Source organism: Pelodiscus sinensis, chromosome 19, assembly GCF_052426305.1.
Source record: "Pelodiscus sinensis isolate ZL-2025 chromosome 19, ASM5242630v1, whole genome shotgun sequence".
Classification (NCBI taxonomy): Eukaryota; Metazoa; Chordata; order Testudines; family Trionychidae; genus Pelodiscus; species Pelodiscus sinensis.
This window is the reverse complement of record NC_143070.1, coordinates 2,694,569-2,720,460: the sequence shown is the minus strand read 5'-3', so window position 1 is coordinate 2,720,460 and position 25,892 is coordinate 2,694,569. Positions and strand designations below refer to the sequence as shown.

The 25,892-nt window shown below is 52.0% G+C and overlaps 2 protein-coding genes across 5 annotated transcripts in view; one reads left to right on the top strand and one right to left on the bottom strand.

Moving 5' to 3' along the window:
- Window positions 1-5: 5 nt before the first annotated feature.
- On the bottom strand, window positions 6-18,608 carry LOC102446793 (butyrophilin subfamily 1 member A1-like). Of its 3 annotated transcripts, none has more exons than XM_075918104.2 (8): window positions 13,603-14,322; window positions 11,501-11,608; window positions 9,895-10,242; window positions 8,166-8,444; window positions 6,468-6,572; window positions 5,646-5,666; window positions 4,063-4,089; window positions 8-1,769 (listed from the first exon to the last, which is right to left on the bottom strand). In XM_075918104.2, exons 1-8 carry the CDS (start codon window positions 13,859-13,861, stop codon window positions 1,168-1,170), a joined length of 1,749 nt encoding a protein of 582 aa, XP_075774219.2. In that variant the 5' UTR covers window positions 13,862-14,322; the 3' UTR covers window positions 8-1,167. The 3 variants fall into 3 exon arrangements, with proteins under 3 accessions (XP_089626811.1, XP_075774219.2, XP_075774220.2); XM_075918105.2 differs by lacking the exon at window positions 13,603-14,322 and adding an exon at window positions 18,416-18,608 and having other exon boundaries at window positions 10-1,769; XM_089770685.1 differs by lacking the exons at window positions 11,501-11,608; window positions 13,603-14,322 and adding an exon at window positions 18,416-18,608 and having other exon boundaries at window positions 6-1,769.
- Window positions 18,551-25,892, top strand: part of LOC102445691 (uncharacterized) — a 25,163-nt gene continuing 17,821 nt past the window's right edge. For both annotated transcript variants that reach the window (XR_016347292.1, XM_075918103.2), the window contains exons 1-3: window positions 18,551-18,691; window positions 22,283-22,483; window positions 24,139-24,252. Coding sequence is in view for 1 of the 2 variants with exons in the window: in XM_075918103.2 (XP_075774218.2) it covers window positions 22,345-22,483; window positions 24,139-24,252 (253 nt within the window). In the remaining variant the exon portion in view is untranslated. The remainder of the gene's footprint in view (window positions 18,692-22,282; window positions 22,484-24,138; window positions 24,253-25,892) is intronic.

Here is a 25,892-nt window from a genome sequence, read left to right as displayed (position 1 = left end):
TAAGTTAATATTTTACTTGGTTTAAAATGAAGTTTGATAAAACCAGCATGAGGCAGTTAATGTTCTCAGTCTGTTTAATAATTTAAATGAGTATTTCCTTTCTTACTGGTTAAATTAAACCGTTCGCCCGCGCTGCAGCACACACAGAATGGCTCGGGCGTAATTAACGGCGCATTTCCATTCGCAATTGGTGGTCTGCGGACAGGTTTGCATTGAGCCAGGTAGGCCAAAAAGTTCGAGAAGCCCTGCACTAAGCCACGTTGGAAACCTCTGGTAGCAGCTGGACAGACCTGTAAGAATTGGACCCGCTTCATGGCTTGATTGACAGGCCACCTTTGATTGACATCTCTACATGCTCTGGAGCACGTTTGTAACCCCTGCAGCACCAGGGGGAAAGAGCCCCAGAATGCATTAACCCCAAAGGCAGGACCCTACCCGCCTCAATCATGGGGCGTGGGGGAAGTCTCCAGGCCCTGCACCCCTATACGTAGGCAAGCGTGACTGTCATCCGGCAGGCAGAAGAGAAGGTTGATTGGTTCATGGGGACACAGCATAGCTTAGACTTCTTGTTACAGGCACCAGGAGCTGGCAGTACAATCCATCTTGGGGAAAGGGGGGTTCAGAGCCCCTGCCCCCTAAGCCAGCTTGGCTCCCTTCTCCCTCAGCCAGCCGGAAACTAACTCACTCACAGCCACTGCTCACAGACCCCAGGCAGCCCCACCTCCTGCTTGGTCCTGCTTCCGAGTCCAAGGGGTTATCTGCTGTCATTTGGTCCTCAGGCCCTGAGAGACTGAAGATACTTCCCCCATGAGTCCTAACCAGGCTCCTCCTCCTCATGCAGTGCTGCAGTGCCTGGGGAAACTGAGGCAAGCACCCGGCGTCACTGCAGAGCAGCCCAGGACAGCAGGAATCATGTACAGCACCACCAAGCCACCAGCGAATACAACAACAGCATGAACACAGGACTCTGAAGAGTGGACAAAATCCCCATGATGTCACTGCAGCTCATCCCGATTCCTGTTCCGAGTGGAGCTGGGCAGAACGTGCAATAGCAGCGGGACCACACAGAGGGGCCCCCCCAAAGGGAGCACACCACAGACCAATGGCCAGGAAACCTGCCTGGACAGCCTATTCCTTGCTTCGGCTTTTGACCCTCCTGAGATGCCTTCAGTCTCCAGAGTCAGAGACCGGGATGTCTGTGGCCTCATTTAATGGGCCCAGTGGCGGGTCCCCACCCCTGCAGCCCTCTCTGAAGCACAGCCTGAGCTCCGATTTGGTGTCCCACAGCCAAAGTAAAGGGAAGACTCTCTCCCCATGGAAAGAGACTGTCGGGAAAGTGAAGATCGGGGCCTCCTTATCAGCATTAGAAAAGGTCACCTGCCCCCGGTCACAGTCCAGATAAACCCCAAGCTTCCTGAGGACCTCACTCAAAGGCAAGGAGGTTCTAGGAGAGGTCAGAGCCCGGTAGTGACTGCTCCAGTCGTAGTCCACGGCCCAGATGCCCTCCTCGGGAGTACGCATGATCCATCCCTTCCGCGTCACAGACTCTCTGGCCACCCCCACAGCCCAGCCTCTCTTGTCCCCCACCTCCACCTCCCAGTAGTGTCTCCCGGAGGTGAATCCCTCCTGGCCCAGCACACAAGCTCTAGAGTTGAATCTTTCAGGATTGTCGGGCAGATCCTGCCGTGTGACTCCCCAGCTCACACGTTTCCCATCCTCCGACAGGACAAGCTGGGGATGAGCCGTGTCTGGATCCAGAGTCACATTCTCTGCGGAGAGAGAGAGAGAGAAAAAAAATCAAGGTTCCAGGCATAGCCGAGACTTGGGAAGGGTTTGGCTGTCTCAAGCTAGGTCTACACTGCAGTGGAAAGTCGGGAAAAGAAGCGCAATTTGCGGTACTCAAGTTGTGTATCTTTTTCCACTTTACTGTCAAAAGAGGCATTTCCAATATTGGGTGTATCTACATAGCTCCAAATTTTGGAAAAAAGTTCTCTTTTGACACATTCCCTTCTTCCTCGTAAAACGAGGTTTACAGAGATGGTGAAAGAGCTGCGTCCGCTTTTTCAAAAATTTTTCCAAAAAGCGGACACACATTCCTTGGATGCAGCATTGCTATGCCGAGATACCTCCCATATCCCGGAAAAGCAGTGCAGTCTAGACAAAGCCTTAGTGACAGTAATGTCTCTCTAAAGTTAATCCTGTCCTCCAAAGTGCTTGCAGCTTGGTGTCATCCACAAATTTTATAAGCAAGTTTTCCACTTCGTCACCCAAGCCACTGATACAAATCCTGAAAAACAATGAACACTGGATAGACCCAAATGGGATCCCACTCAACACCTCTTCCCAGTTTGACAGCGAACCATTGACAACTACTCTTTCAACCATTTTTGCACCCACCTTGCAGTAATTTCATTTAGATCCCATTTCTTTATTTTGCTTCTGAAAATGTCATGTGGGATTCTGTCAAAAGCCTTCCTAAAATTAAGATCTATCGCATATACTGCTTCCCCCACGCCCACTAGCCCACAAATCCTGCCAAAGAAAGAAGTTAGCTGGTTTGATATGATTGGCTCTTGACAAATCCATGTAGGCTATTACTTATCAACTCTACGTTCTTACAAATTGATTGTTTAATAATTTGTTCTAGTATCTTTCCAGGTATTGAAGTTAGGTTGAGTTGTCTACAATTCCCTGGGTCATCCTTTGTTCCCCTTTTTGAAGACAGATACTATATTCTTCTTTCTCCGGTCCTCTGAGGCTGTGTTTAGACTACACAGTTCTTCCGGAAAAAAGATACACAAATTAAGAACTGCAATTTGTGTTGCTTTTTCCGTGTCTTTTTTCAGAAGAAGTTTTTCAGACATTTGGCCTGTCTACACTGGGCCAAATGTGGAGAAAAAAAAACCCTTTTCAGAACATCCCTTCTTCTTCATAATATGAGGTTAAAGGGACGCCGAAAAAACACGTCTGCTCTTCCGAAAAAAATTTGAGAACTCACAGAGAGTGGGTGATAACTCTGGCTATGTCTAGACTGCAGAGTTTTTCTGGGATACCTGCTGTATCCAAGGAACATGTCTGCTCTTCCTCGTAGAAAGAGGTGTACCGCCGTTGGAAAAACCCCTCTATGCTTTCAACTTTCTGTCGAAATAACTCAATGGCAGTGTGGACACAAGTATTGCTTTTCCGGAAAAATGGCCATTTTCCTGGAAAAATGCCGCAGTGTAGACTCACTCAAATATGGCTAGTAGCTATTAGGAAGGCTTGTAGACACCTAACTTGAATGTAGGCCCTGAAGATCTCCCACCTCTCAGGTGAGGGCCCCAACCACTGCAGCATGGGACATACTAGCGGAGAGGACATCTTTCCTTGAGGTGGGGCTATGCCGGCTCACTCTGTCTCAGGAGCAGCAGTTTAGGCAACCTCAAACCAGGCTGTGGCTTGCCAACAGAGACAGACACTAACACTAACCCTCTCCCCATTCATTGTCCAGAGAGCCTTGGTGGGTTAATTCAGGACCTATGGATGCGGTGTCCTGTTACCTGAGTGTTGGGCATTGTAACTGTGAGAGAGGGCCTATGTCCCTTTGTAGACCTACTTTCTCTGTTGCTACTCCATGAAGATCTGGATGGCCAACCCATTCTGGGCAAAGAGCCAAGATATCAGTGGATAAAAATAAAGTGGATAAAAAAGGGGGGATTACCCCTTTAAGAAAACTCATTTCGAGGCTTTTTGGCCACCATCTTTAGAACGCCGTCTTTAATGGACATGTTAAACTGCTCTTCTGTCACGGTGAGCACAGGAAGGCAGGAGGAGAGGGCCATTTTCAGGGGCGTGGGGATAGCACAAGCGGCGGGGGAGGGGGCTTCATGCACCCGGGGAGTGGGGGAGGAGTCGCATGCAGCTCATAAGCCATAGGTTGGCCACGGCTGATTTAGGTCCTAATTCACTGTCTGTCTCTTGCCCAGATGTGGCTCGGTTCCAAATAGCCTGCAAAGGGAAAGGAGGCGCATTTCCTCCGCAGGGACGGCTTGTGGACCACGGCGATATGTGCTCTTGACTTACCTGGGTGGGTAAGGACACTTCTCCATCCTGAAAGAGGCCACATAACAAGAGGTGAGACACGGACAGACCAGACATTGGTTAGAGAGCATTCTGTGCATGTAGGACAGTCCTGCCTCAACTCCTCTCCCAAAATAAAGTAAAGTAATCGGTCGGGGGGGACAGAGGGAAAGCCCTTAACAGAGACTAGTGTGCATCCTAGATGATGCCCAGCTACACCTTCTGGCGGGCATGCAGATGGCTAAGGCGGATATAGGTGAGTTCAACCCACCCCATTTTCTTCTGATGTTTCACTGGAAAAACCTTTCAGTGTCAGCACACTTGGCATATCCCTGTGGAACTGTCTAATTCCCCCCCCACACAAAACCCAAGCAGCTCCAATAAGTAACCAGCCAAGGCGTGTCTATACTGCATCCGTAGCTCGAAACAAGCGATGAAAGTTGAGCAAATTCTGCCGCTTCTTTCAAGTTAATTTCAAAAACGCTTATTTCATCACTTGGCTCTGTCTACACTGTGCCAAATTCTGGGGCGGGGGGGGGAGGGAATGCTCTTTCAAAACATCCCTTATTTCTCTTGGAATGAGGTTTATAGGGACATTGGAAGAGTGAGCCTGTTCTATTTGGAACTAACGGGCTTATTTCAAAGATGCGGAATAGCAATTCCAGGACCACGGAAGAATCCTGAAATACCACTGCAGAGTAAACATACTGTAATTCTCCCTCAGAGGCTACATAGTGAAACTGGTTCCGTTATACAACTTCGCATTAACCATATGCAAATGTGTTAATTATAACTGCCGTTTCTTTGATGACTCACTGAAACCATATTGCAAAACTCTGAACAAAGGTTAGATCCAGTCTCTTGAAGACATAGGGAGTAATGTTACACCCCTCACCCAACCTCACACCCTCTTCACATCACAAAGTTGAAACTAACGTGCAGGCTCGCTGGGCATTTTTAGTCAGAGCGCTTGAGAATTTTAAAAATTACTTTTGGGCTACGTCTACACAACAGAGTTTTTGCAGAAAAATGGCCATTTTTCCTCAAAAACTCGCGGAGCGTCCACACGTCAAGCGTGTTTTTGCCTTCCAAAATTGAAAGAGCAGAGGGTTTTTGCAGTGTAGGTATTCCTCTTTCTACAAGGAATAGCTCCTTTTTGTGCAAAAGCTCTTGCACAAAAAGGTGTGCGTGGATGAAGAATGTGTTTTTGGTGCAGAAAGAGGCTTATCGAAAAAAAGCACAGGTGCCCTGGTGGGCCATTCTGTGAATAGCAATCAGAGTTTCCTTTTGAGAGAGCATCCTTGCAGTCTGGATGCTCTCTTGCACAAAAGTGTATCACTTTTTCAACACGCTTTTGCAGTGTGGACACGCTCTTGCACAAGATCTCTTCCACAAAAAGCTTCTTGTGCAAGAAACCTGCAGCGTAGACATAGCCTGGGAGTGACATTTCGCATGCTTAATATTAAACCCACATTAAAACTACTGACACTAAACACCCAAATGCCAAACTATCGAGGAAACGCACTTCCGAAGACAGACATTTGTGCAAAATATGTAATTGTAGGGGAAGCGTTCGTGAGACTTACTAAGTTCTGCTGCAAGTTTCTCTGAAAAAGAGACAGAAATGAATAGGCATTTTTATTAATTATTTATTTCGCTCTCCCCCCCCATCCCATCCCCCAGTTAAAGGCATCACTGCACCTCAGACACAGAGCAAGAAGGGTTTCTGTGCTGACCACACAGAGGGGCAGGCAGCTGCATGGTGCAGGGTGGGAGCAGGCCACACCCCAACTAGTTTGCCAGCCCAGTGGCACCAGTCCCTGATACAATGAGGGCACAGCTATTGGGGTGGGGAGGATCCTAGAAGAGGGGTTTAACATGGCACCTGAGCAGCCTCTTAACTACGGAGAGACTGGTAGTTACCTGGCCCCCATCACCATGACAACAGGGCACCTCACAGCATCCTGGCGAAGGGCGAACTATATTAATAGGAGGGGGACTGACGCGCAGGGAGGTGAGGACCCAGGCCCACAAGAAACCTTAGCACTGAACTCCCAGTGTAGATGTAACCAACACCCCAGACCTCTGACTCCAGACGCGGGCTCCGGGCTCAGACTCCTTCCTACACAGGGAGACCTGCCTCCCTCTAGCCCAGATGTCAGCCCCCAACTCCCTGAGAAAGGTGGGGCTGAGGGCACAGCATCTTCCACAGCTGCCCTGGGCTCGGTGCTGTGGTAGAGCTCGTGTTTAGGGACCTGTCTCTCCCCTTGCGCTGTCCATGAATCCTGGGTGCCCTGAGACACAGCTTGGAGCTGCAGTGCCTAACTCCCCTTGTGCTTTGGGGGCGTAAGTGACTTGACCCAGGTCACACATGGAGCCGCTCGGTGTTTCACTGTGTGATGTTTTACCTTTTACTCTGAAGAGATGAACCAAGAGGCCAACGCAAACCAAGAGAACTGCCAAGATCACACCCAGAGCCACCACCCAGAGGGAGACCCTTGAGAAAAAAGCACCTGAGGAAACAAAATCCCACAGCTTGTGTTCCTCGGCAAGAGCAAATGGTGGTATTTACAAGGAAAAGGCACCCAGAAAAGAGTCTGCGTCTGGCCCCACCGAGCATGAACGGAACCATTATGGAATAAAGTTGTAGTATGTGCCACACCATTGGAATAAATCACCATTCAGCTGCACCATGGAGAAAGAAACGCATGATATTATTATCTTGCTCAATAGGAGCAGTCATCATGTGGCCAAAATGCCGTGATCCATGCAGTAAATAATATCTACCTGGTGGAGTTTTTAGCAGCTTTCAATCAAAATTACTTGCTGCACTTTACATACACTTTACGTTTATAAAGACCGAATCACCTGAGACGCGAACTTTTGAAAATGTTAACTTGGATGCAATTTTGGATGGGATTTTCAAAAGGGCCATTCAACCATCGATCTTTGTACACTTACATTCATTTGAACAGATTTCTCTTAACTAATTCACACACTGCAAAGGCAATTTCCCCTTTTAATATGCACATCTTCACATCAAATGCTACAAATGAGACACATGCACCTTGACTTCATTAGCCTCATTAACACTGGCCCTGCCATTGACAAGTAACGTCTTCTGCTGTTATGTACACCGGAGACTTTGTCATTTTCACTCCAAGTCATCAGATGAAGTAGGTTTTACCCATGAAAGCACATGACCTAATAAATCTCTAAGCCCAGGCCTACATTAGCGGCTTAGTTTGAAATAACACCCCTTAGGTCGAATTTATAAGTGGAGCATGCACACTGCTAAGCCCATTGTTTTGAAATAATGTTAATTTTTAAAAAAAAATCACATATGTTCATTTTTCGCTCCACAGGCATTTTTGTCCCCGTCACTATTTTCTTTTTTCCATTCCAACGGCTCACTTCCAGTGATGTGGACATTAGGGGCATCGTTTCTAACATGCACGGACACTGTGTGCAAGTTGGCAAAGGCACTAGGTCCAAAGTGCACTAGGAAATTTTCCACGGGCGCAAACACACTAGTGCATGAGTGCACATTCGAAGCCACACTTCCATAGGGCTGTGTCTAGACTGGCAAGTTTTTCTGGAAAATCAGCCGCTTTTCCGGAAAAACTTGCCAGCTGTCTACACTGGCCGCTTGAATTTCCGGAAAAGCACTGACGATCTCATGTAAGATTGTCAGTGCTTTTCTGGAAATACTATGCTATGCTGCTCCCGTTCGGGCAAAAGTTCGGGAAAATGGCAATCGGGGCTTTTTTGCGGAAAACCGCGTCTAGATTGGCCACGGACGCTTTTCCACAAAAAGTGCTTTTGCAGAAAAGCATCCTGCCAATCTAGACGCGCTTTTCTGAAAATGCTTTTAACGGAAAACTTTTAAAAGCATTTTCGGAAAATCATGCCAGTGTAGACGTAGCCAGAGAGATTAAATGTCTTGACTAGAGAGAGTGTCTAGCAGAATTGGAGCCCAAGAACAGTTCTTGCTGGCCTTAGTGTACTTCCTTCACCGCACACCTACTCTTCCTCTCCTTTCTTACACACACACACACACACACACACGCACACAAAATTGGGTAAGTAGTTTGGCTGGAACTGACCTGACACGGAAATCGTTGATTCCTTTTCTTGCTTGAGGTGGCTGTTCCAGACACAACAGGATACCTGCCGGTTGGAGTTTTCCGTGATAACAATTGTCGCTTTGGCTTCAAACAGGCCGTCGCCCACCATGGAGGTTTCAGAGACTGAGGGCAAGGTCTGGCCACCGGCATCTCTCCACAGCACCTGGGGCTCCGGGTACCAACCCGCGGAATGACAAATCACCTGGATCCCTCCTGTCTGGTAGCCCTCAACAGAGATCTGCGGATCAGCACCTAAAGCTGGAGCCGAATGGGATACCGCTGTTAATCCGATATGCTGATTTATGTGAATATTCAACAAAAAAGATGTTTGTATCCATTGATAGAAGGGATACATGGATTCTTATTCTGAATTCCCTGGGCCCATGGACACAGTAAAGTGTGTAAACATTTAAAAACCAATAAACCGTGCATGGTTGGGGGCAGGCCATCCTCACAATGCACAAGGTCACCACTAGGAATCACTGGTTTGCAGAGACTTGCACTGCACTGCTAATGGAGTGAACACTCACTCGCAGGGCCAAGAGAGCCAGGACTGATTGCTTAAGGTGCAGGGCTCTTGTGTTATCCATCTCTGCCCCCGGTTGGGAAACTGACTTGTAGGGCCCTCACTATCTGATCCTGTTACTAGAGTGTTTCTTCAACTTTTTAAGATGGAGGAACACCAAAGACATTTTGACGAGAAAAAAAAAACGAGGCTGGGGAAAACGGTCGGGGAGAAAATTATTGGGGGAGGGGAAGAAGTCGCCTGTCCCTTTAAGGGCAGCCATTTTGAATTCTGTTCTCTGCGGCACACTTCCGACTGCCTCGTGACACACGAAACACAGTTTAAGAAACACGGCATTAGTCAAAACAGAGCGACAGGGTTACCGAAGATCTCCCCACAAAATCCTATTGGCACATTTTGTAACTAAAGCTGGAAGTTTCTCAGAGACTTTGGCCTGGTCTAGACTTAATACTTTTGCTGGTGTAGTTATGTTGGCCAAGGATTGATTGATTTTTTTTTACCAGCACCAATATGCTGTTGGGAGAGAGCTGATTTTGTTTGTGCAGCTGGCATAAGCTCTAGCAGCAAAGTTATGACAGAACAAACGTGTCTACATGAGGAGGATTTGCTGGTGTCGCTAGTCCAGCACAGCCATCCGGGTACATCCTGGACAGGTCTCAACTGAAAAATGCCCTGCTGCTGTGGATCAGGCCAGGACTGGGCACCTGGATGGAAAGCAGGAGAATTGACAGCCCTGTTCTTTCAGTCTCCTTCCCCCGCTGGCCCCGAGCCGAATGGAGGAGGAAAGTGACTGGAGGGTAGTGGGTATGGACCTGGAGGGTGTAGGGAGTAGACTGGGACAAGGAGTCAGGGGCAGGGAGGGGGGCAGAGAGACTGGCGGAGGAAGGGAAATGCAGAGTAGCTGAGATATGCAGGCTGGGCGGTGGGTGAAGGGAGGGAGATCAGGGCAGCCTAGGGAGGGAGGGAGGGAAGGAAGGAAGGAAGAAAGAAAATTTACAAAGGAAGAAAGAGACAAAGAGAAAGAAAATTTACAAAGAAAGAAAGAAAGAAAGAAAGAAAGAAAGAAAGAAAGAAAGAAAGAAAGAAAGAAAGAAAGAAAGAAAGAAAGATCCAGCCCAAGCAACATGCACGAGTCACACTAGCAGCCATCTCAAAAGCAAATACAGACACAAGCTTATTCACCTGCTACTTTCAGTTCCAACCTGGCTTCATTATAAAACGTCAGGGACTGAACAAAACACCCATATTGTCCCTCATCAGCAGGCCGGATGTTGCGTATCCTGAGCGAGACATTTCCCGCGGCCAGGCCGTCTCTCAGAAACTCCGTCCTTCCCTGGTACTCCGGGGTCTGGTCTTCTGTCTGATCCTGCCCATCCACATAGCGATGAACTAAGCGGGAGAGCTCGGCCCGGAACCACCTCACCTCCATGTGCTCTGCGCTCGTGCTGGGGGACAGGCGGCAGGGTAACACGGTGTCTTCCCCCACCACCGCCGTGACTGGTTGGTCTGGTCCGATGACTTGAAACTGGGCTGGGAAACGCAGCAGAACACAAGAAAAGAAACTCAGGGGGAGAGGGAGAAACTGATTGGAAAGGTGCGTGAAGCCGGTTCTGGTTTATACGCATTACATTCATGGAGCCAGGGCCGTGCCCTGAGCGTGGGCAGGTTGTCTGGAGGCTACTTGGAAGCTTACAAGGAAAAAGGCATTTGCACACCCATTGGTCCCCAATCAAGGGAGCGTGTCCACATCAGGGAAGCCGGCCTCGGACTAATTCAGAGGCTTTTCTGCAGTGTAGACGCACTATTTCGAAATTAGCTATTTCAGAGTATTTCTTCCAGAAGCGCTTATTCTGAAATCAATCTGCCATGTAGATGTCAGGGAAGTAATAGCGTAGTCGATTAGCAAAAGCTAATAGGTTAATGCTATAGACTATATGCACTCTCCCCTGCCACCAGTACATTTTTTAGCAGGCTGGCCAGCAACCCAACTCAATCCCGGCTTCCACCAGGTCTGGGACCTACCCCTACGGCGGCTCTGCATTTAAAGTGTATTAGGAGCTGGGCGGGCAGGCAGCCCAACCCAGTTCCAGCTCATGTTGGGTTTGGGAGCTCAGATCCACCCCTCACTTCCCAGTGTGAGGTGGCTGTTGCCACCCCACACAGCTGCCTCTTTATCAGAGGCAGCAGCGCAGGGCGACAGGCAGCCGGTCCTCGAAAGGAGCTGCATCTTAAACCGGCTTCCCTCACAGACCAGCTCCCACCTGGCACCTTGCACTGCTGCCTCTGATACAGAGGCAGCAGCATGGGATGGCAGGGGGCTCACTGGGAGCGCACTGGCTGCCGGCCCCACCCCTGGAGACTATCGAATCATCGAGTAACCGATATGAATTCACGAGGTTACTCGACTGTTCAATTAACCGATATCTAACACCCCTAGCAGATGTACCCCTGGCATACTACAAGGGCTTTGGGAGCTGAAGAAGCACTCGGCTTGGTTGTGGGGCACTTGCAGAGACTCCTCCTCACCGCACTTCTCCGCGACGGCCAAGGGCAGCGTCCCTCCCTAGGACCACCCTGTCGCCGGGGTGGGCAGCTCCCCAGGCCCTCCAGGAAGGGGGAGGAAGGGTCAGCAATGGAGAGCAGAGTGTGATGGGCAGTCAGCCCTGCCACGCTTTGGAGGGGCTCTCTGTGCAGCTCTAGTGTCCCGGTTGTGATAGGGAATTGGGCCGGTTTTAGAGGGGGAACCGAGCTCTCGGTAACGGCAGGGGGCGTCGCCAAGGTCTCCTACCTGAGACCTGCGGGTGAATGTGGCAGACCAGTAAGAAAATGAGGCAGCCACGCCGGGAGGAGGTGGCTGTGGCCCAGCGGAGCAAGGAAACCAGCATCTTCCCGGTCCCTTCCGTCGCCAAACAGGAGCAGGGGAGGGAGGGAAGAGTCTGGTCAGTTTAACACCGATCACGGCAAACACATTAAGAGGCTGGCGATCATCGGCGCCGACTAAGATCAGCCCCTCCCCCTCTCAGCACCTCCCTCACACCCGCAGCCCCACAGATCCGCTCCTTCCCCACCCTCACAGCCCCTCCCTCCCTGATCAGCTGTTCCACGGGCTGCAGGAAGTGATGGGGTGGGAAAGGAAGAGGCGGGAGGGAGGCAGCGGAATGTGTGGGTGGGGGCAGGGCGACAGCGGGAAGAGGCAGGCTGGGGGTAGGGTTTGGGGAGAAGAGGGTTTTCCTAGGTTATTAGGGTAGAATCACACCCTGGGAAGTGCATTTCCCAACTTAGCCCCTCCCCCACACCAGCAAGTAGTGTCCTGACAAGGGGATGGCTTCCCCAGTCAATGTAGCCACCCTGCTGGGGGGGGAGGGTTTCCTGCTCGCATGGACCAAGCTCTCCCTTTGGGGTGTGGCAGGGAGTGTGGACAAGCCCAGGATGCTGGGAGCACCTTTCCTTCACCATCACAAGACAGTGAGGCCAGGCCCACGCTCACGGGGCTACCCTGGGCCACCGTGGCACCTCTGTCATGCTTCATGGAGTCATAGCACACTAGAACGGGAAGGGAACTTCGAAAGGTCATTGAGTCCAGTCCCCTGCCCTCACGGCAGGACCAAGCACCTTCTAGCTCATCCCTGACAGGCGTCTGTCCAACCTGCGCTCAAATATCTCCAGAGATGGAGATTCCACAACCTCCCACCATGTTTTTTCCCACCATGTTTGGAATTTTTCGTGAAACTATCTGGCAACCCTACTATCATGCCCCCTCTCAGTCGTCTCCCTTCCAAACTTAACAAGCCCAATTCTTTCAGACTTCCCTCTTAGCTCACATTCTGTAGACCTTGCATCATTTTTGTTGCTCTTTTCTGGACCTTCTCCAATTTCTCCCCAGCTTTCTTGAAACGTGGTGCCCAGAACTGGACACAATACTCCAACTGAAGCCTAACCAGCACAGAGTAGAGCGGAAGAACGACTTCTCGTGTCTTGCTCACAACACACCTGTTAATGCAGCCCAGAATCATGTTTGCTTGTTTTGCCACAGCATCATGCTGTTGACTCGTATTTAGTTTGTTGTCCACTCTGACCCCTAGATCCCTTTCTGCAGGACTCCTTCTTAGACACTACCCTGTCATGAAAAGCAAAGTTCTTACTCTTTACAGTCACCAGCAATTTCCCAAACTTGTGTTCCTGGTTAAACACTGGAATAAATTGCCCAGGGGGATTGTGGAGTCTCCATCCCTGGAGATATTGAAGAGCAGGTTGGACAGACACCTGTCAGGGATGGTTTAGAGACGGTGCTTGGTCCTGTCGTGAGGTCAGGGGACTGGACTGGATGACCTCTTCCAGTTCTATGATTCTGTTCTTGTTACAGCCCTCTTCAACCCAAACCATTTCCCCTCCTGGCCTTCCCCCCACTCTGGGAGGGGATACCCAGGGCCATTTGCCCAGCTGAGACTGGGGGCTGCCACTAGAGCTCACCTCTCTGTGATTGACCAGCGGGGTGCCTGTGGGAGGCTGCTACCCCCGGCCAACTGTCCCCTGCCCCCCTCCCCAGCCACTGGGAGCCTGGCAGGGGTGCGCACTGCATACCGACCCACCAAAAGTTGCTGCTGCACTGACACTAGTGATGCTGAAGAAGATTTCAAAGTAGAGGCAGAGGAGTGCAGCCCCCCCCCCCAATTTCCTCCCCCTGCCCCGGGCATTGTAAACACCCCAGAGCTGCCCTGCGGCACGTACCCCAGAGCCCAGTGGGAGGGAGTCCTCAGCTCCACTGCAAAGAGGGGGTGTTTTTACAGACAGGGCCAAGATTAGCTCTTGGATGGCCTGGCCTGGCAGCTAGAATTGGCCTGCCAGGAAAAGCAAAGCTCTTCCTCTTTACAGCCTCCAGCGACTCCCTACCTTGAGCTCCTGGGTGGGCCTGGCTCGGGCGTAAAGCAGGCAGATGACAGGTGGCTTGATCCTTGACGCAGAACAGCCCCCCGCACGCCCCTGTCCCTCCTGCTCCCTGACGACGCGGCCTGTTTCCAGGACATCTGCCAGCTGCCCTTTCAGCCGGCAGCGTCTCGGCTGGGCAGGGTTCTGGCACAGAGGGCAGGAGGTGGCTGTATCCGATCCGTCCCTGCGCCAGCTGATGCAGGCTCCCAGAAATTGTGCCCATAGTCTAGGCCTTTAAATTATTCCAGACAGCAGGAATCACTGGCCCCACCCTGGAGGTTTTCGCTGGGGCTTCTTTGAGACCATGACTGAGGGCTGCCTCTGAACTATGGAACAGGGTTAGTTTCACTTTCCTGAGCTTGGAATGCTGTCCAGCTTACAGCCCTGGCTGGGTGTTTCCCTTCCAGGAACTGACTCTGGCTGTTTACAGAGCTGGTCCGGGGAGGTTTCAGCCCTAGAGGTTTGGGTGACAGAAGTGTACCAGCGGGGCTGTGACCCTGCTGGCGCTTTCCTGAGGCATCAGGGCTGAGCTGGGATGCTGAGCTTGCAGGGGCTGTGGGTCTAAGCAGGGATGTTACATTCACAGGCTAAACATCAGGAATCAGAGTCACAGAATCCCAGGGCTGGAAGAGACCTCAGGAGGCACCGAGTCCAGCCCCCTGCCCAAAGCAGGACCAATCCCAACTCAATCATCCCAACCAGAGCCGATAGTTATTGCAGAGAGCCCCTTTCTGGAGTAGGGATGTTAAATATCGGTTAAGTGACTAGTCGAGTAACCTCATGAATTCTTATTGGTTACTCCACTATTCTATACTCCCGGGGGGCGGGGCCAGCAGCCAATGCACTCTGGCCCCACTCCAGAGGAGCCCCCTGCAACCCAGGACCCTTGGGGAGCGCAGGGTGGTGGGTTCAAATCCCCCTCCCCCTTGTGAGGGTCGGGATGAGACAGCCAATGCCTGGGAACTGAGATGTAGAAAGTGGGTGGGCTTGTGTTGACCCAGGGGTGTGGCTGGTCCTGCTGGATCAGAAGCAGCAGGAGAGAGACCCCTCAGGGCGGCAGAATTTGGATTGCTGAATCTGGCTTCCAATAACCATGTCTCAGTAAATTCAGTGTCTGGGAGGGTGGGGATGATTCGAGGAGCCTGCTTTCCTGACATTTGTTAGCCAGTGGAGAGAAAGAGAAATTTACTCTTGTGGCTGGTTGGTAGATCTCCTGGGATACTAATCACCCACCGCGTTTGGGGGCACGACTGCCCATTTCTCAGGAAAAAAAAATAAAAAAGAATGAATGGCTCTACAGCACCTTAGCGCAGGGCTGGGGAACCGTTTTTTGGGTCAGAGCCCATTGACCCACAGAAAAAATCAGCTGGGGGTTGCACACGATTGAGAAGCAAAGGGGAAAAAAACCCAAAACCAAACAAACCTTTGCTGATATGGGCCCTGGCTGAGGAAAACATTTCTTGGCAATTTGCCCTAAATCTGCTATCCTCCGCCGTGACCCACTGAGGCGCAGAGGCAGGCAGCTTTGGCTCGTCGGCCTGGCGCTAACTCGAGGAAGGAGGAAGAGGCAGGCAAGCAAGACTGGCCAAGCATCAGGGGGAAGAGACACCAGGTCAGAGCTTGGCCACGCAAGTATCCACCCCACAGCCTCTCCCGTACCAGGCCAGCACCCGGCCACTGGAGCGAATTCCCCACCTAGGGACATGCTGAGATGCACCAGCCAGGCAAAGTGAGGACACAGGGGAGGTAAGCGGGACAGGGTGTCAGAAAGGGTGGCTGGATCTATACATGTGGGGAAGGGCCCTTCGTCCTGGATCCCAGTCACACACACGTGGGCACACAGACCCGTGGCCCTGGCATGAAGTGCAGCATGGGGATCAGCATTAGCCCCTGGAGCAAGCACCACACTGCAGCAAAGACACCACTTTCATGGAACCATCGAACCCCCGACTGCCCTGACACCAACTCCCTGGCACTGCACAGACCCAGGGCCACACACAGCCCTGCCCCACTACTGCTCACTCCAAGCTGCCACCAGCATGGGCTGAGCTCAGGGGCCCTGGGGGTAGGGTTGCCAGGTGTCCGGTTTTTGCCCGAACAGTCCGGTAAAAAAAAAGTCAGAGAATTGTACGTGTCCAGAATTTTTCGTTTTTCTTGGACGGAAGATCGGTGGGAACATTCTTCCCCTGCCACATCTGGCAGAGGCAGGGGGGAGCGAGGGGATTCTTAAAGGCGCAGCAACTTTTTTGTTGTTGTTGTTCTCCCCATTTTTTTTCCCTCTTTAGTTTTTTTCCTGCCACGTTCGGGATTTTTGGTGAAAGCATCTGGCAAGCTTACCAGTGGGTGATCTGCCCTGCAGCTGTAACGGCATGAGGCTCCTCCCACCAGCCTGCTCGGTCAGTGCACCCCAAGGAGCAGAGAGATTGTCCCCCTGAGTGACGCTCTCTGCTAGCCAATCAGCTTTGTGGGGAGGAGCTTGGAGGTGGGGCAAAGGGCTGGGGCTCTCATGTTAGGATCCCCAGCGGCAGCTATGGGATGGTGGGAGCCAGTTACTGCGGAACAAAGGACACTAGAGAGTGGGAGAAATGAACCATCTCCTTTATTTGCAATGAAGGAACAAAGGCAGACTCCTGTCCCCACCCTCGCTCTGGCTCTTTGCATCCCCAGCCGCACACCCCCCCCCCCCCCCCAGAGAGCAGCATTCAGACCTGGGGGGCTGGAAAGTGGAGAGAATCCCCAAGGCACCAACACAAAAGGAAACACTCTGGGTGCAGTGGAGTGTCCCTGAGGGGTTAACCAGGTGAACACTAGTTAATCAAAACATTACAGTAGATTATATAGGCAGCAGATGGGCGGAGAAGCAATTTCATAGGTTCTAGTGGCAAGACGGAATGAGCACATAAGCCAATAAACAATGAAGGTTACACAGCATCTCCCTCCCCCCCCCCCCCCCCGCCCCCGGCCCACCACCTGCTCTCCCTGCCTTCTTATCCCATGTTCCTCAAACACGCGATAGCTCCCACAGCCAGCCTCTCTCAGACAGGGCCTGTCACTCTGCAGAGCTGCTCTGTACTGGCCACCCATCATGTAGTTACCAGGTGTGTATACAAATTCTGTATCCGCACAGGGCTCAGAGGGTAAGAGCCCAGCTGGCAGCTGTGACGAACTGTGATACGGACCCTCCGTCTGACCAGAGAGCAGGGGGATGCTCAGGGTCCTTTCCCAGGGAAGTGAAGGGCCCTCTGCCACCCCACAGTTCCCACTGACACTTCCCATGCAACTCTGAGCCACCCTGACGACAAGAGTGGGTCTGGGAGAGCGACATGGGCAGCTATGGGGACCAGCCCCCCTGCACATGCCCTGATCCAGGGCAGGATCCTGCAACTCTGCATGTACGTCCGGAGAGCCGCAGAAAAGTTTTGCAGCTGTGGACACACTTTTTTGTATCCGCACAGAGCTCTGGCCCCAGTTTCCTCCACAAACCATCCTCAGTATTTGGTCTCCCAACTCCCCGTGTCCCTGTGGGATTTGGGGTAGGGAGGAGTTTACAGCCTTTCTGCACACAGGGAACAGCTCCAGGGCGAGGGGTGATGGTAGATGGGGGTGGGGGACAAGTGTCTAGAGAGAAAGCGAGGCCTGGGACAAGTGTCCTCCCATAATGTCCATGGCAGAGAGATCCTAGCTGGGATGGGAAGGAAGAGGGGGAATTTGAGGTAGGTATGAGGTGCGTCTGGCGGAGTTTGTCTCTTCCTTCTCCCTCCTGTGGCCCAGCAGCTTAGCAGCCAGCCTGAGGGGTGATGGGGTCCCCCCCACCTGGTGTTTGCTCAGACCCAGGCAGAGCCAGAGGATCCCAGGCCAGCTGACTGTTGGGTGTTACAGCCTCCTCATGCCAGCGCTGGACAGAGGGATCCCTGGGAGGCAAAGGCTACTCATGTGTGTGTGGGAATTTGGCAGGGCTCTGGGAGAATTTCCCTTAGGTGTGGAGCTATCTGCGCTGCCCAAGCTCCAACAGATGCATTTCACTCACTAGCTCAGTGTTTCTTAAACTGTGTTCTGTGGCACACTCGGAAGCGTGCCACAGAAAACAGAATTCAAAATAGCTGCCCTTAAAGGGACAGGCTACCTCCCCAATAACTTCCCCCAACTTTTTTTTTTTTTTTTGACTAAAAAAAAAAAATCCTTTGTGTTCCCCATAAAAAAATTGTTTGGTGTTCCTCAGTCTTAAAAAGTTTAAGAAACACTGCAGTAGCTAATGAAATTAGTGTGCTTTCCGGGGGGATTTGCTGGTGCACAAACTGAGATTTACTTCTCCCCCTCTGTCCCCCCCGTGTCTCCCTCATCCCAGCGCTGCCCCAGAATTCTCCCCCCGCCCCACCCCTGTGTGCCCCCTCCACCATCCCACAGCCCCTCCAGTGCCCCACAACTCCTCCCCCCACCTCCGCTTTGCTTCTCCCCCTCCGTCCCCCCGTGTCTCCCTCATCCCAGCGCTGCCCCAGAATTCCCCCCACCCCTGTGCGCCCCCCTCCAGCGCCCCACAGCTCCTCCCCCCACCTCCGCTTTGCTTCCCTGTCGCCCCCACTCAGTGTCCCCCCCGCCCCACCCATGTGCCCCCCTCCAGCGCCCCCCAACCCCTCCTGTACCCCCCAGCCCCTCCCTCACATCTGCTTGGCTTCCCTCCTTCCCCCCCCCAGAGCCCACAGCCCCGCCTCTCCCCCCGGCTCCCCACACGTGGCCGCCCCGCTCCCAACCCTGGCGGGGCCCGGGGGGCGGGGCTCACCTGCTCGGCATCGAACGCGGCTGCGGGGGGGGCGGGGCCAGACAGCTCCCGGCCTGAGCGACGCGCAGTCACCGCCCCGCCCCCTCGGGCCGGGCCCCGCCCCCTCGGGCCGGGCCCCGCCCACCCCGCCCCTGGGCGCGGCGCGCGGGCGGGTGGGGGCACAGCCGCTCCCCGCCGTGCGGTCACTGCGCATGCGCCGCCGGGAGCCGTTGGCGCCGTTACTCGGCGCGCGGCCGCTTCCGCTTCCGGGCGGCGGGAGGGATCCGGGGCGCTGAGGTGAGGCCGGGGCAGGCGCGGGGAGAGTTGGGGAGCGGGGGGGTCAGGTGACGTCACAGATGGGGGCGCTAAGAGAGGGGGAGAGAATTGCTGAGGGGGGGGGCAAGTTTGGGGGGCGGGGCAGGTGACGTCACAGCTCGGGGGCCTTAAGGGGGGGAGGGAACCTGTGAGGGAGGGGCAGGTTTAAGGGAGGGGTGGGGGGCGGGGCAGGTGATGTCACAGCTCGGGGGCCTTAAGGGGGGGGAGGGAATCTGTGAGGGAGGGGCAGGTTTAAGGGAGGGGTGGGGGGCGGGGCAGGTGATGTCACAGATCGGGGGCCTTAAGGGGGGGGAGGGAATCTGTGAGGGAGGGGCAGGTTCAAGGGAGGGGCGGGGCAGGTGACGTCACAGATCGGGGCCTTAATGGGGGAGAGAAGCCGTGGGGGAAGTGACGTCACAGATATGGGGGGGGTTGACGCTGGGGCAGACAAACGGGGGGGGGAAGCTTTGGTCTCTGTTTGCACATGGGGGGGCAGCTCCTCCTCACACACCCTGGGGGGGCTCAGCTGCCAAAAGGCCCCGACACCCGCCTTGTGAGTCGAGGGGGGGGGCATCTGGCCCCTTCTCAGGGGCTCGGGGAGAAGGGGCTGAAACTGCAGCCAGGGAGGTTGAGGTTGGACATTAGGAAACACTTCCAGCCTGTTAGGGTGGTTAAACACTGGAATAAATTGCCTGGGGGGTTGTGGCGTCTCCGTCCCTGGGGATACCAAACTGGGTGGGGTTGCGACTTCTTTGGAGGAGAGGGACATAATTCAAAATGACCTTAGCAAGTTAGAGAAATGGTCAGAGGTAAACAGGATGAGGTTTAATAAAGAGAAATGCAAAGTGCTCCACTTAGGAAGGAACAATCAGTTCCATACATACAAGATGGGAAGCGACTGTCTAGGAAGGAGCATGGCGGAAAGGGATCTAGGGGTCATAGTGGACCACAAGTTGAATATGAGTCAACAGTGTGATGCTGTTGCAAAAAAAGCAAATATGATTCTAGGTTGTATCAACAGGTGTGTTGTAAGCAAAACTCGTGAAGTCATTCTGCCGCTCTACTCTGCACTAGTTAGGCCTCAGCTGGAGTACTGTGTCGAGTTCTGGGCGCCACATTTCAAGAAAGATGTGGAGAAATTGGAAAGGGTACAGAGAAGAGCGACAAGAATGATTAAAGGTCTAGAGAACATGACCTATGAAGCCAGGCATCATGAACTGGGCTTGTTTAGTTTGGAAAAAAGAAGATTAAGGGGGGACATGATAGCGGTTTTCAAATATCTAAAAGGGTGTCACAAGGAGGAAGGAGAAAATTTGTTCCTCTTGGTTTCTGAGGACAGGACAAGGAGTAATGGGCTTAAAGTGCAGCAGGGGAGGTTTAGATTGGACATTAGGAAAAAATTCCTAACTGTCAGGGTGGTCAAATATTGGAATAAATTGCCAAGGGAGGTGGTGGAATCTCCCTCTCTGGAGATATTTAAGAACAGGTTAGATAGACATCTGTCAGGGATGGTGTAGACGGAGCTTGGTCCTGCCTTGAGGGCGGGGGGCTGGACTCGATGACCTCTTGAGGTCCCTTCCAGTCCTATGATTCTATGATATTGAAGTGCCGGTTAGACAGACACCTGTCAGGGATGAACTAGCTCAGGGATGGGCAGTGATTTTTGGTCAGAGGCCTCTCCAAGATTTTGGAAAATGGTCAACAGCCGCACGTTTCTGTGGAGGGGGATGCGGGGTCTGTGAAGGAGTCCGGGTGCAGAAGGGCGCACTGGGTAGTGGGCTAGGGTGCAGGAGCAGGTGTGAGGTCTGAGAGGGTGTTTGGGTGAAGGAGGGGGTTGTGACTTGTCAGGGGATTGTCATCAGAAGCAACAACGGGGAGGAGGGCCAGGAGCTGGTGTTATGAGGAGCAGCTTAAAAGCTGGTTCCTCCCAGTACTGTCTCCACAGGGGAGGTAGAAAGAAGTAGGTTCTCCCATCTCCCACTATGCCTCTGCTTTTTAAACAGAATAAGAGCCAGCTCTTACTTCATTTGAAAGTCAGAGCTGCAGCAGGATTAGCTCCCAGGGCTAGGTCTACAGTTTGCCCCTTTATCAAGTAGTCGATGGAAATTCCATCAATTACTCAATTAGCTGATTAAACGCAATGTAACATCCCTACAGGCTACATCTGTTGTTGTTACACATTTCACTGGTCTTCTTTATTCTAACAATGCTACTGTTCTGTGTTGCCAAAATCCAGCATTTTTAAAATGAATAATCCTCTACATTCGTTGGGTGCCTGGCATAGCGCTGACCTGGCCAGATTTGGCTTTTGTTACAGGTGAATAGCTAGAGCTCATTAGTTGCTGGTAAAACAGACATTTTCTGAGCTGTGAAGACAGAGACTGGAATGCTGACTCGGATGTGAAGCAAAATGTTATTAACAGCTGGAGAGCTCTGATATCAATTTGGGGCAAACGGTGCAATTTGCTGTCACCAGTATCTGTGTCTGAGTGTGCAGCCCCTTATGTGTAGCTGTTACAGAAGAGCAGTTGAAACATTTCAATCTGAAGCAGGGGTGGGGAACCTTACACCTAGGGGCCACCTCAGTGAGGGTTTTGTTTTTTTTAACTTCTCACATGTGTAACCCCCAAACCACAAAAGGTTCCTCACTCCTTAATAATGGTATCATCTCTGCAGTAGTTGCAATGTGGCCACTTCATATGGTGCATGCATACAACCTCCCTTATCTGACTTCTCCCTGCTGCTCCAGAGAACACCGAAGCCATCCCTGCGGGGAGAGAGTACGCCAAACCAGAAATAGTCCCTTCCCAAGCTGGGAGTGGAAGCTAGGACTGCTGCACAGAAGCCGTCTCTAGTGTCAGGGACTGTGGAGAGCCGGGCCAGGGGGCAGTTTCCCTCAGTGTACCTGTACATAGACTGGCCTACTTTCATTGTGCATACACTAATCCGCATGGGCAGGTTTTCCCTTACTACAAACCCAACTCTGGGAAACATGCTTTGGGGAAATAAAGGTTTGTTATGGGGGTAACAGGGTTAAATACAGTGGCCTGTGACAAATGAGACCAAAGTACATGAAATAAGATTCCTCCGGATTCTGTGAATCTATGAATCTTAGGACCTCATCCTGTAAACATTCAGCAGGTGCATTTAATTTTAAGCATCTGAATGGTCACCTTAACTTCACTTAATCTCTGTTGGTTTAGTCCTTATGAGTGGGCCTAGATCTTTGCTGCAAATGGATGGAGGAAGAATAGGGGCTTTAAATACAGAAGTCTAAACGAACACACCTACCTCCATGTTCAGGCAGGTGACTGTGCGGCTTGTTTATCAGAACCGCTGGGTGCTGAGAACCGAATCCCATTGTTGCAGGCACAGCAGTGTTGAAACTCAAGCCATGTATTGGGACAATGAATATGACTTTGGGATCTAACTCATGTGGTGTAGAATATCGAGATGCAAGCATTTGTGGAGTCTAGCGTTTGTGTCCCCAGGGACCGAGTCTGGGTAGCATGGGGGGTGGAAAGGATTAAAGCCTCTTCTGGAATGTCTCCAGTTGCCCTTCTCCCCCGACAGGCTGCAGAATACTCATATCTGTCTCCAGTTCAGCCCGTGGACTGCAGAGCCAGGGTCAGGGAATGGCCGTGGCAGAGCCGGTGACCTTCGAGGAGGTGGCTGTGTATTTCTCTGAGGAGGAATGGGCTCTGCTGGATCCGGGCCAGAGAGCCCTCTACTGGGATGTGATGCAGGAGAATTACGAGGCTGTGAGCTGGCTAGGTAAGGACTCCTGTCCCCTCGGGTATCAGAAGCTGGGTGAGCTCTAGAGCAGCTGGGCTGGGTTTGGTTCAGGGTACCTCATTGCCCCCACTCCCAATGTCAGGAGTGTCATCCCCAATAATCCTGGCTCTTGGGTGAGAGATTGTCCCATCCACACCTCCTCCCAGGGGAAGCAGGTTCAGGGACATAACAGTGGTGCTGCCCTTCCCACAGCCAAGATCTCTCTGCTTCCTCACCATCTTAGCCATGTTGTGCCTTGGCCGGAGGTGTCAGTGGAAGGGCCCAGGCAGGAACGGCAAGTACCAGAGTTGTGGGGCTGAGTCCAGCTGCTGTCAGTGCCAGCAGGGTCCCCCTTGTGCCAGGGTGCTTACCCCTGGATGGAGGGTGCGCTTCCCAGAGTCCTTTCTTGGCTGTGGCTGGTCTCTGTGACATGCTGGTTTCTACTAGTGAGAGGGACTGGGACTGAGGGAGGGTGGACGAGGAAGTTCATGCTCTGTGAGTGTTTGTGGGGGGGAGAGGGTGTTAGGTGCATAGCAGATAAACGGGAGCAATTTTTGCATCTCAAGCCCTGCACTTAGGAAACCTGCGCTCAATTCCCTGCCCTAGCACAGCCTTCCTGTGAGACCCTGGGCAAGTCACTTACAGTAACCCAAACATTTGGACCCGAGGTTCTTCAGCATTTGCTTGTCTGTTACCATGAACTGATCATTGGTGTAGCTGGCCCACAAGTGTAAAAGGTGCCTGGATATCACCAGAGGGTTTTGTCTGACTAACAAACTTAAACAGTCTTAATACAGGCACGTGAATGATGAGAGAGAGGCTGGATATTGTTACAATGGATGATACATAGAGATCTTTCATCTGCTGTGTATTTGAGAGAGGCTGTGTCTGTGTCCAAAAACTCCTCTTAACGGTAAGAGCTAGGGCCACCCCATTCTGTCGGCAGCTTCTTCTGACCATCATTTAAAGCAAGATCAGGGATTGGTTGTGCCAGGGCAACCAAAGGTACCTGGAATGGGACTGTTCTTCAGCAAGGGGGCAGACTCAGGAGGCAGACGTCGGGAGCGTACGCAGGGTGTGGAACAGCCACCAAGGATTCACTGAGCTGCTCAGATAACTTCCTTTGCCTCCTGGTTTAGGTAGAGCATCCGAGACAAAGAGCAGGGCGAGCCGAGCCCCCCAGCCAGGAGCTTTGTGGACAGAGCCCTTGGGGGACCAGAGCTCTGCTAGGTCCTTTCCCTCCAAGTCCTAGTGACCTGCCATTTGGCAGCTGCAGTCTGAGCCCTGCCTGGGGGCCTCGATGTCAGACCTGCCGGCCCTCACTAGAGCTCCCCTTCTGAGCACTGTGTTCTGTCCTGCCCTGGCACGGGGGGGATAGAACACGCTGGGAGATGTAGCTGTACCCCAGAGAGTGCAGTAGGGTGCTCGGCTCCCCAGGGAATCAGCTGGGCCGTTCCCAAGGCAGCAAGGGAGAGAGGGATGCACCTTTACTGCAGGTGAGCATGTCCTAGGATCTTGTACCAACCAGAGCCCAGTATGTGTAAGGTGGCGAAGGAGCCTCTCTGGATGGGTGACTCAGACCCTGGCTGTGCAAGCAATAACGGCCCAGACCGTAATGAACACAATCAGCACTTGGTTAATTGCTCCCTGTGCAGGATTTCCAGTCTCCAAAGCTCATGGGATCTCTTGGGTAGAGCGAAGGGCAGAGCTGCGGATCCCAGATCGCCAGGGCTCTGAAGAAGGGGAGAGCGTCAGTGACACCCGCACAGGTGAGCAGTCACTAAACTGACTCAGAAACCATTTGTGTGTCCTCATAGCAGGAGTTACTTGTGCATTTTCCTCAAGTCTCACTGACCATTCAGCCTGTCTTCAACTGCAGTCGGGGGGAAGTTACCCACAGTTCCGTCAACCCATAGATCTCAGTAACTTTTCCAGTGGCCAGTCTTCCTTCTGCTGGTGGGACTTTAAGGTCTATCCAGGGCAAGTCCCTGAAGAGTCCCACCCACAGGGTCCACCTGCCCCTAACTTTTCATCCCTATTTATTTCTTAGTATTTCAATAACCCATCATTCAAAGAAAACTTGAGTGAGCAACTCCGAAGGTCAGGCAGGATATTATCTTCCAACCATTAGCCAGCCAGATGGGAATTTTCAGAGTTGGCTTGCCATGGGGTCCTGACAGATTCAGCCATGACGGCACGCAGACAAACTTTTCAGCAATTGCAACAGAGATTTCCTCAGGAAGGATGTGGGGTCTTTTCTGTGGTGCCCAACTCCTCCTTCCCCCTAACCTGGTTATGCTACGTACTGCCGTAAGATATGTACTGACGCTAAATACGGACAACCAGGGGCAGCCTGTGAGGCTAGGCAAACTAGGCAGTGGGCTAGGGTGCCACCCGATGATTACGTCACAGCCATTGACGGCCGTGCAGGTGGGGGCGCCGATCGCGCCTTCTGCCTGGGTCACCAGCTGCTGCAGCCAGCCTCAGGTCACTCCTGTGGACAGCAATTGCTCCCCAGTTAAGTTACTTAGGCTGGGCTTGATAAGAAACAAAAGTGGTTTCATTAAGGACAAAGTAGGATTTAAGTGAGCGTAGATCAAAGTAAATGACTAATTTCAGCAATGTACACCCGCGAGTTCTAATCCACTAAGAAACTTGTTACCTGCAAGTTCTTACCCATAACAGTTCTTATCTCAAGTAAAATACTTCAAGTCACAGAGCTGATCTTTATTCTGGACTTAGGTCTGCTGCTGCTCAGAGTTCTTTGTTTTCAGATTTCTTTGTGTGCACCCTCTTAGGGTGGATGAAGCTATGTCTAAGCCAGCTGATGAGAGAGACCTGATTGCTTTCCTTTCCTTACATGCACTTCCCCCAGGGTGGGAACTCTGAGTTCATGCTCCTCATGGAAAAATACTAGATTCAAGATGGAGTTCAGTTTCAGGTGGCATGGCCATGTGACTTCCTCTGATCAAGCACAGATTGGGCTCACAGGAAAAATAGAACCATCATTGGTTGTTGGTTTGAGTACTGAGTTGCTAAGTTCTTGACATGTCACTAACAGCCCTCATTAGCACATTTTGAACTAGAAACAAATGTACACTTCATATGTCTGTCTTTGCATACAAAAATGATACAGGCACAAAAACAGCACATACAGATTCAGCAGGCTGTAACTGTAAAAATGGTATGTTACCCTTTGAGACAGTATACCAGGACATGTATGTCTACACTTGCACCCTCTTTCGATAGAGGGATACAAATGCAGACATTGGAAATTGTAAATGAAGCGTGAGATACAATTTTGATTCTCATGCTTCATTTGCATAATCGCGTTATGGCGCTATTTCAAAATTGCGCTGTTTCAAAATAAACGTTGTGTAGATACGGTTATTTCAAAAGAAAACCCTTC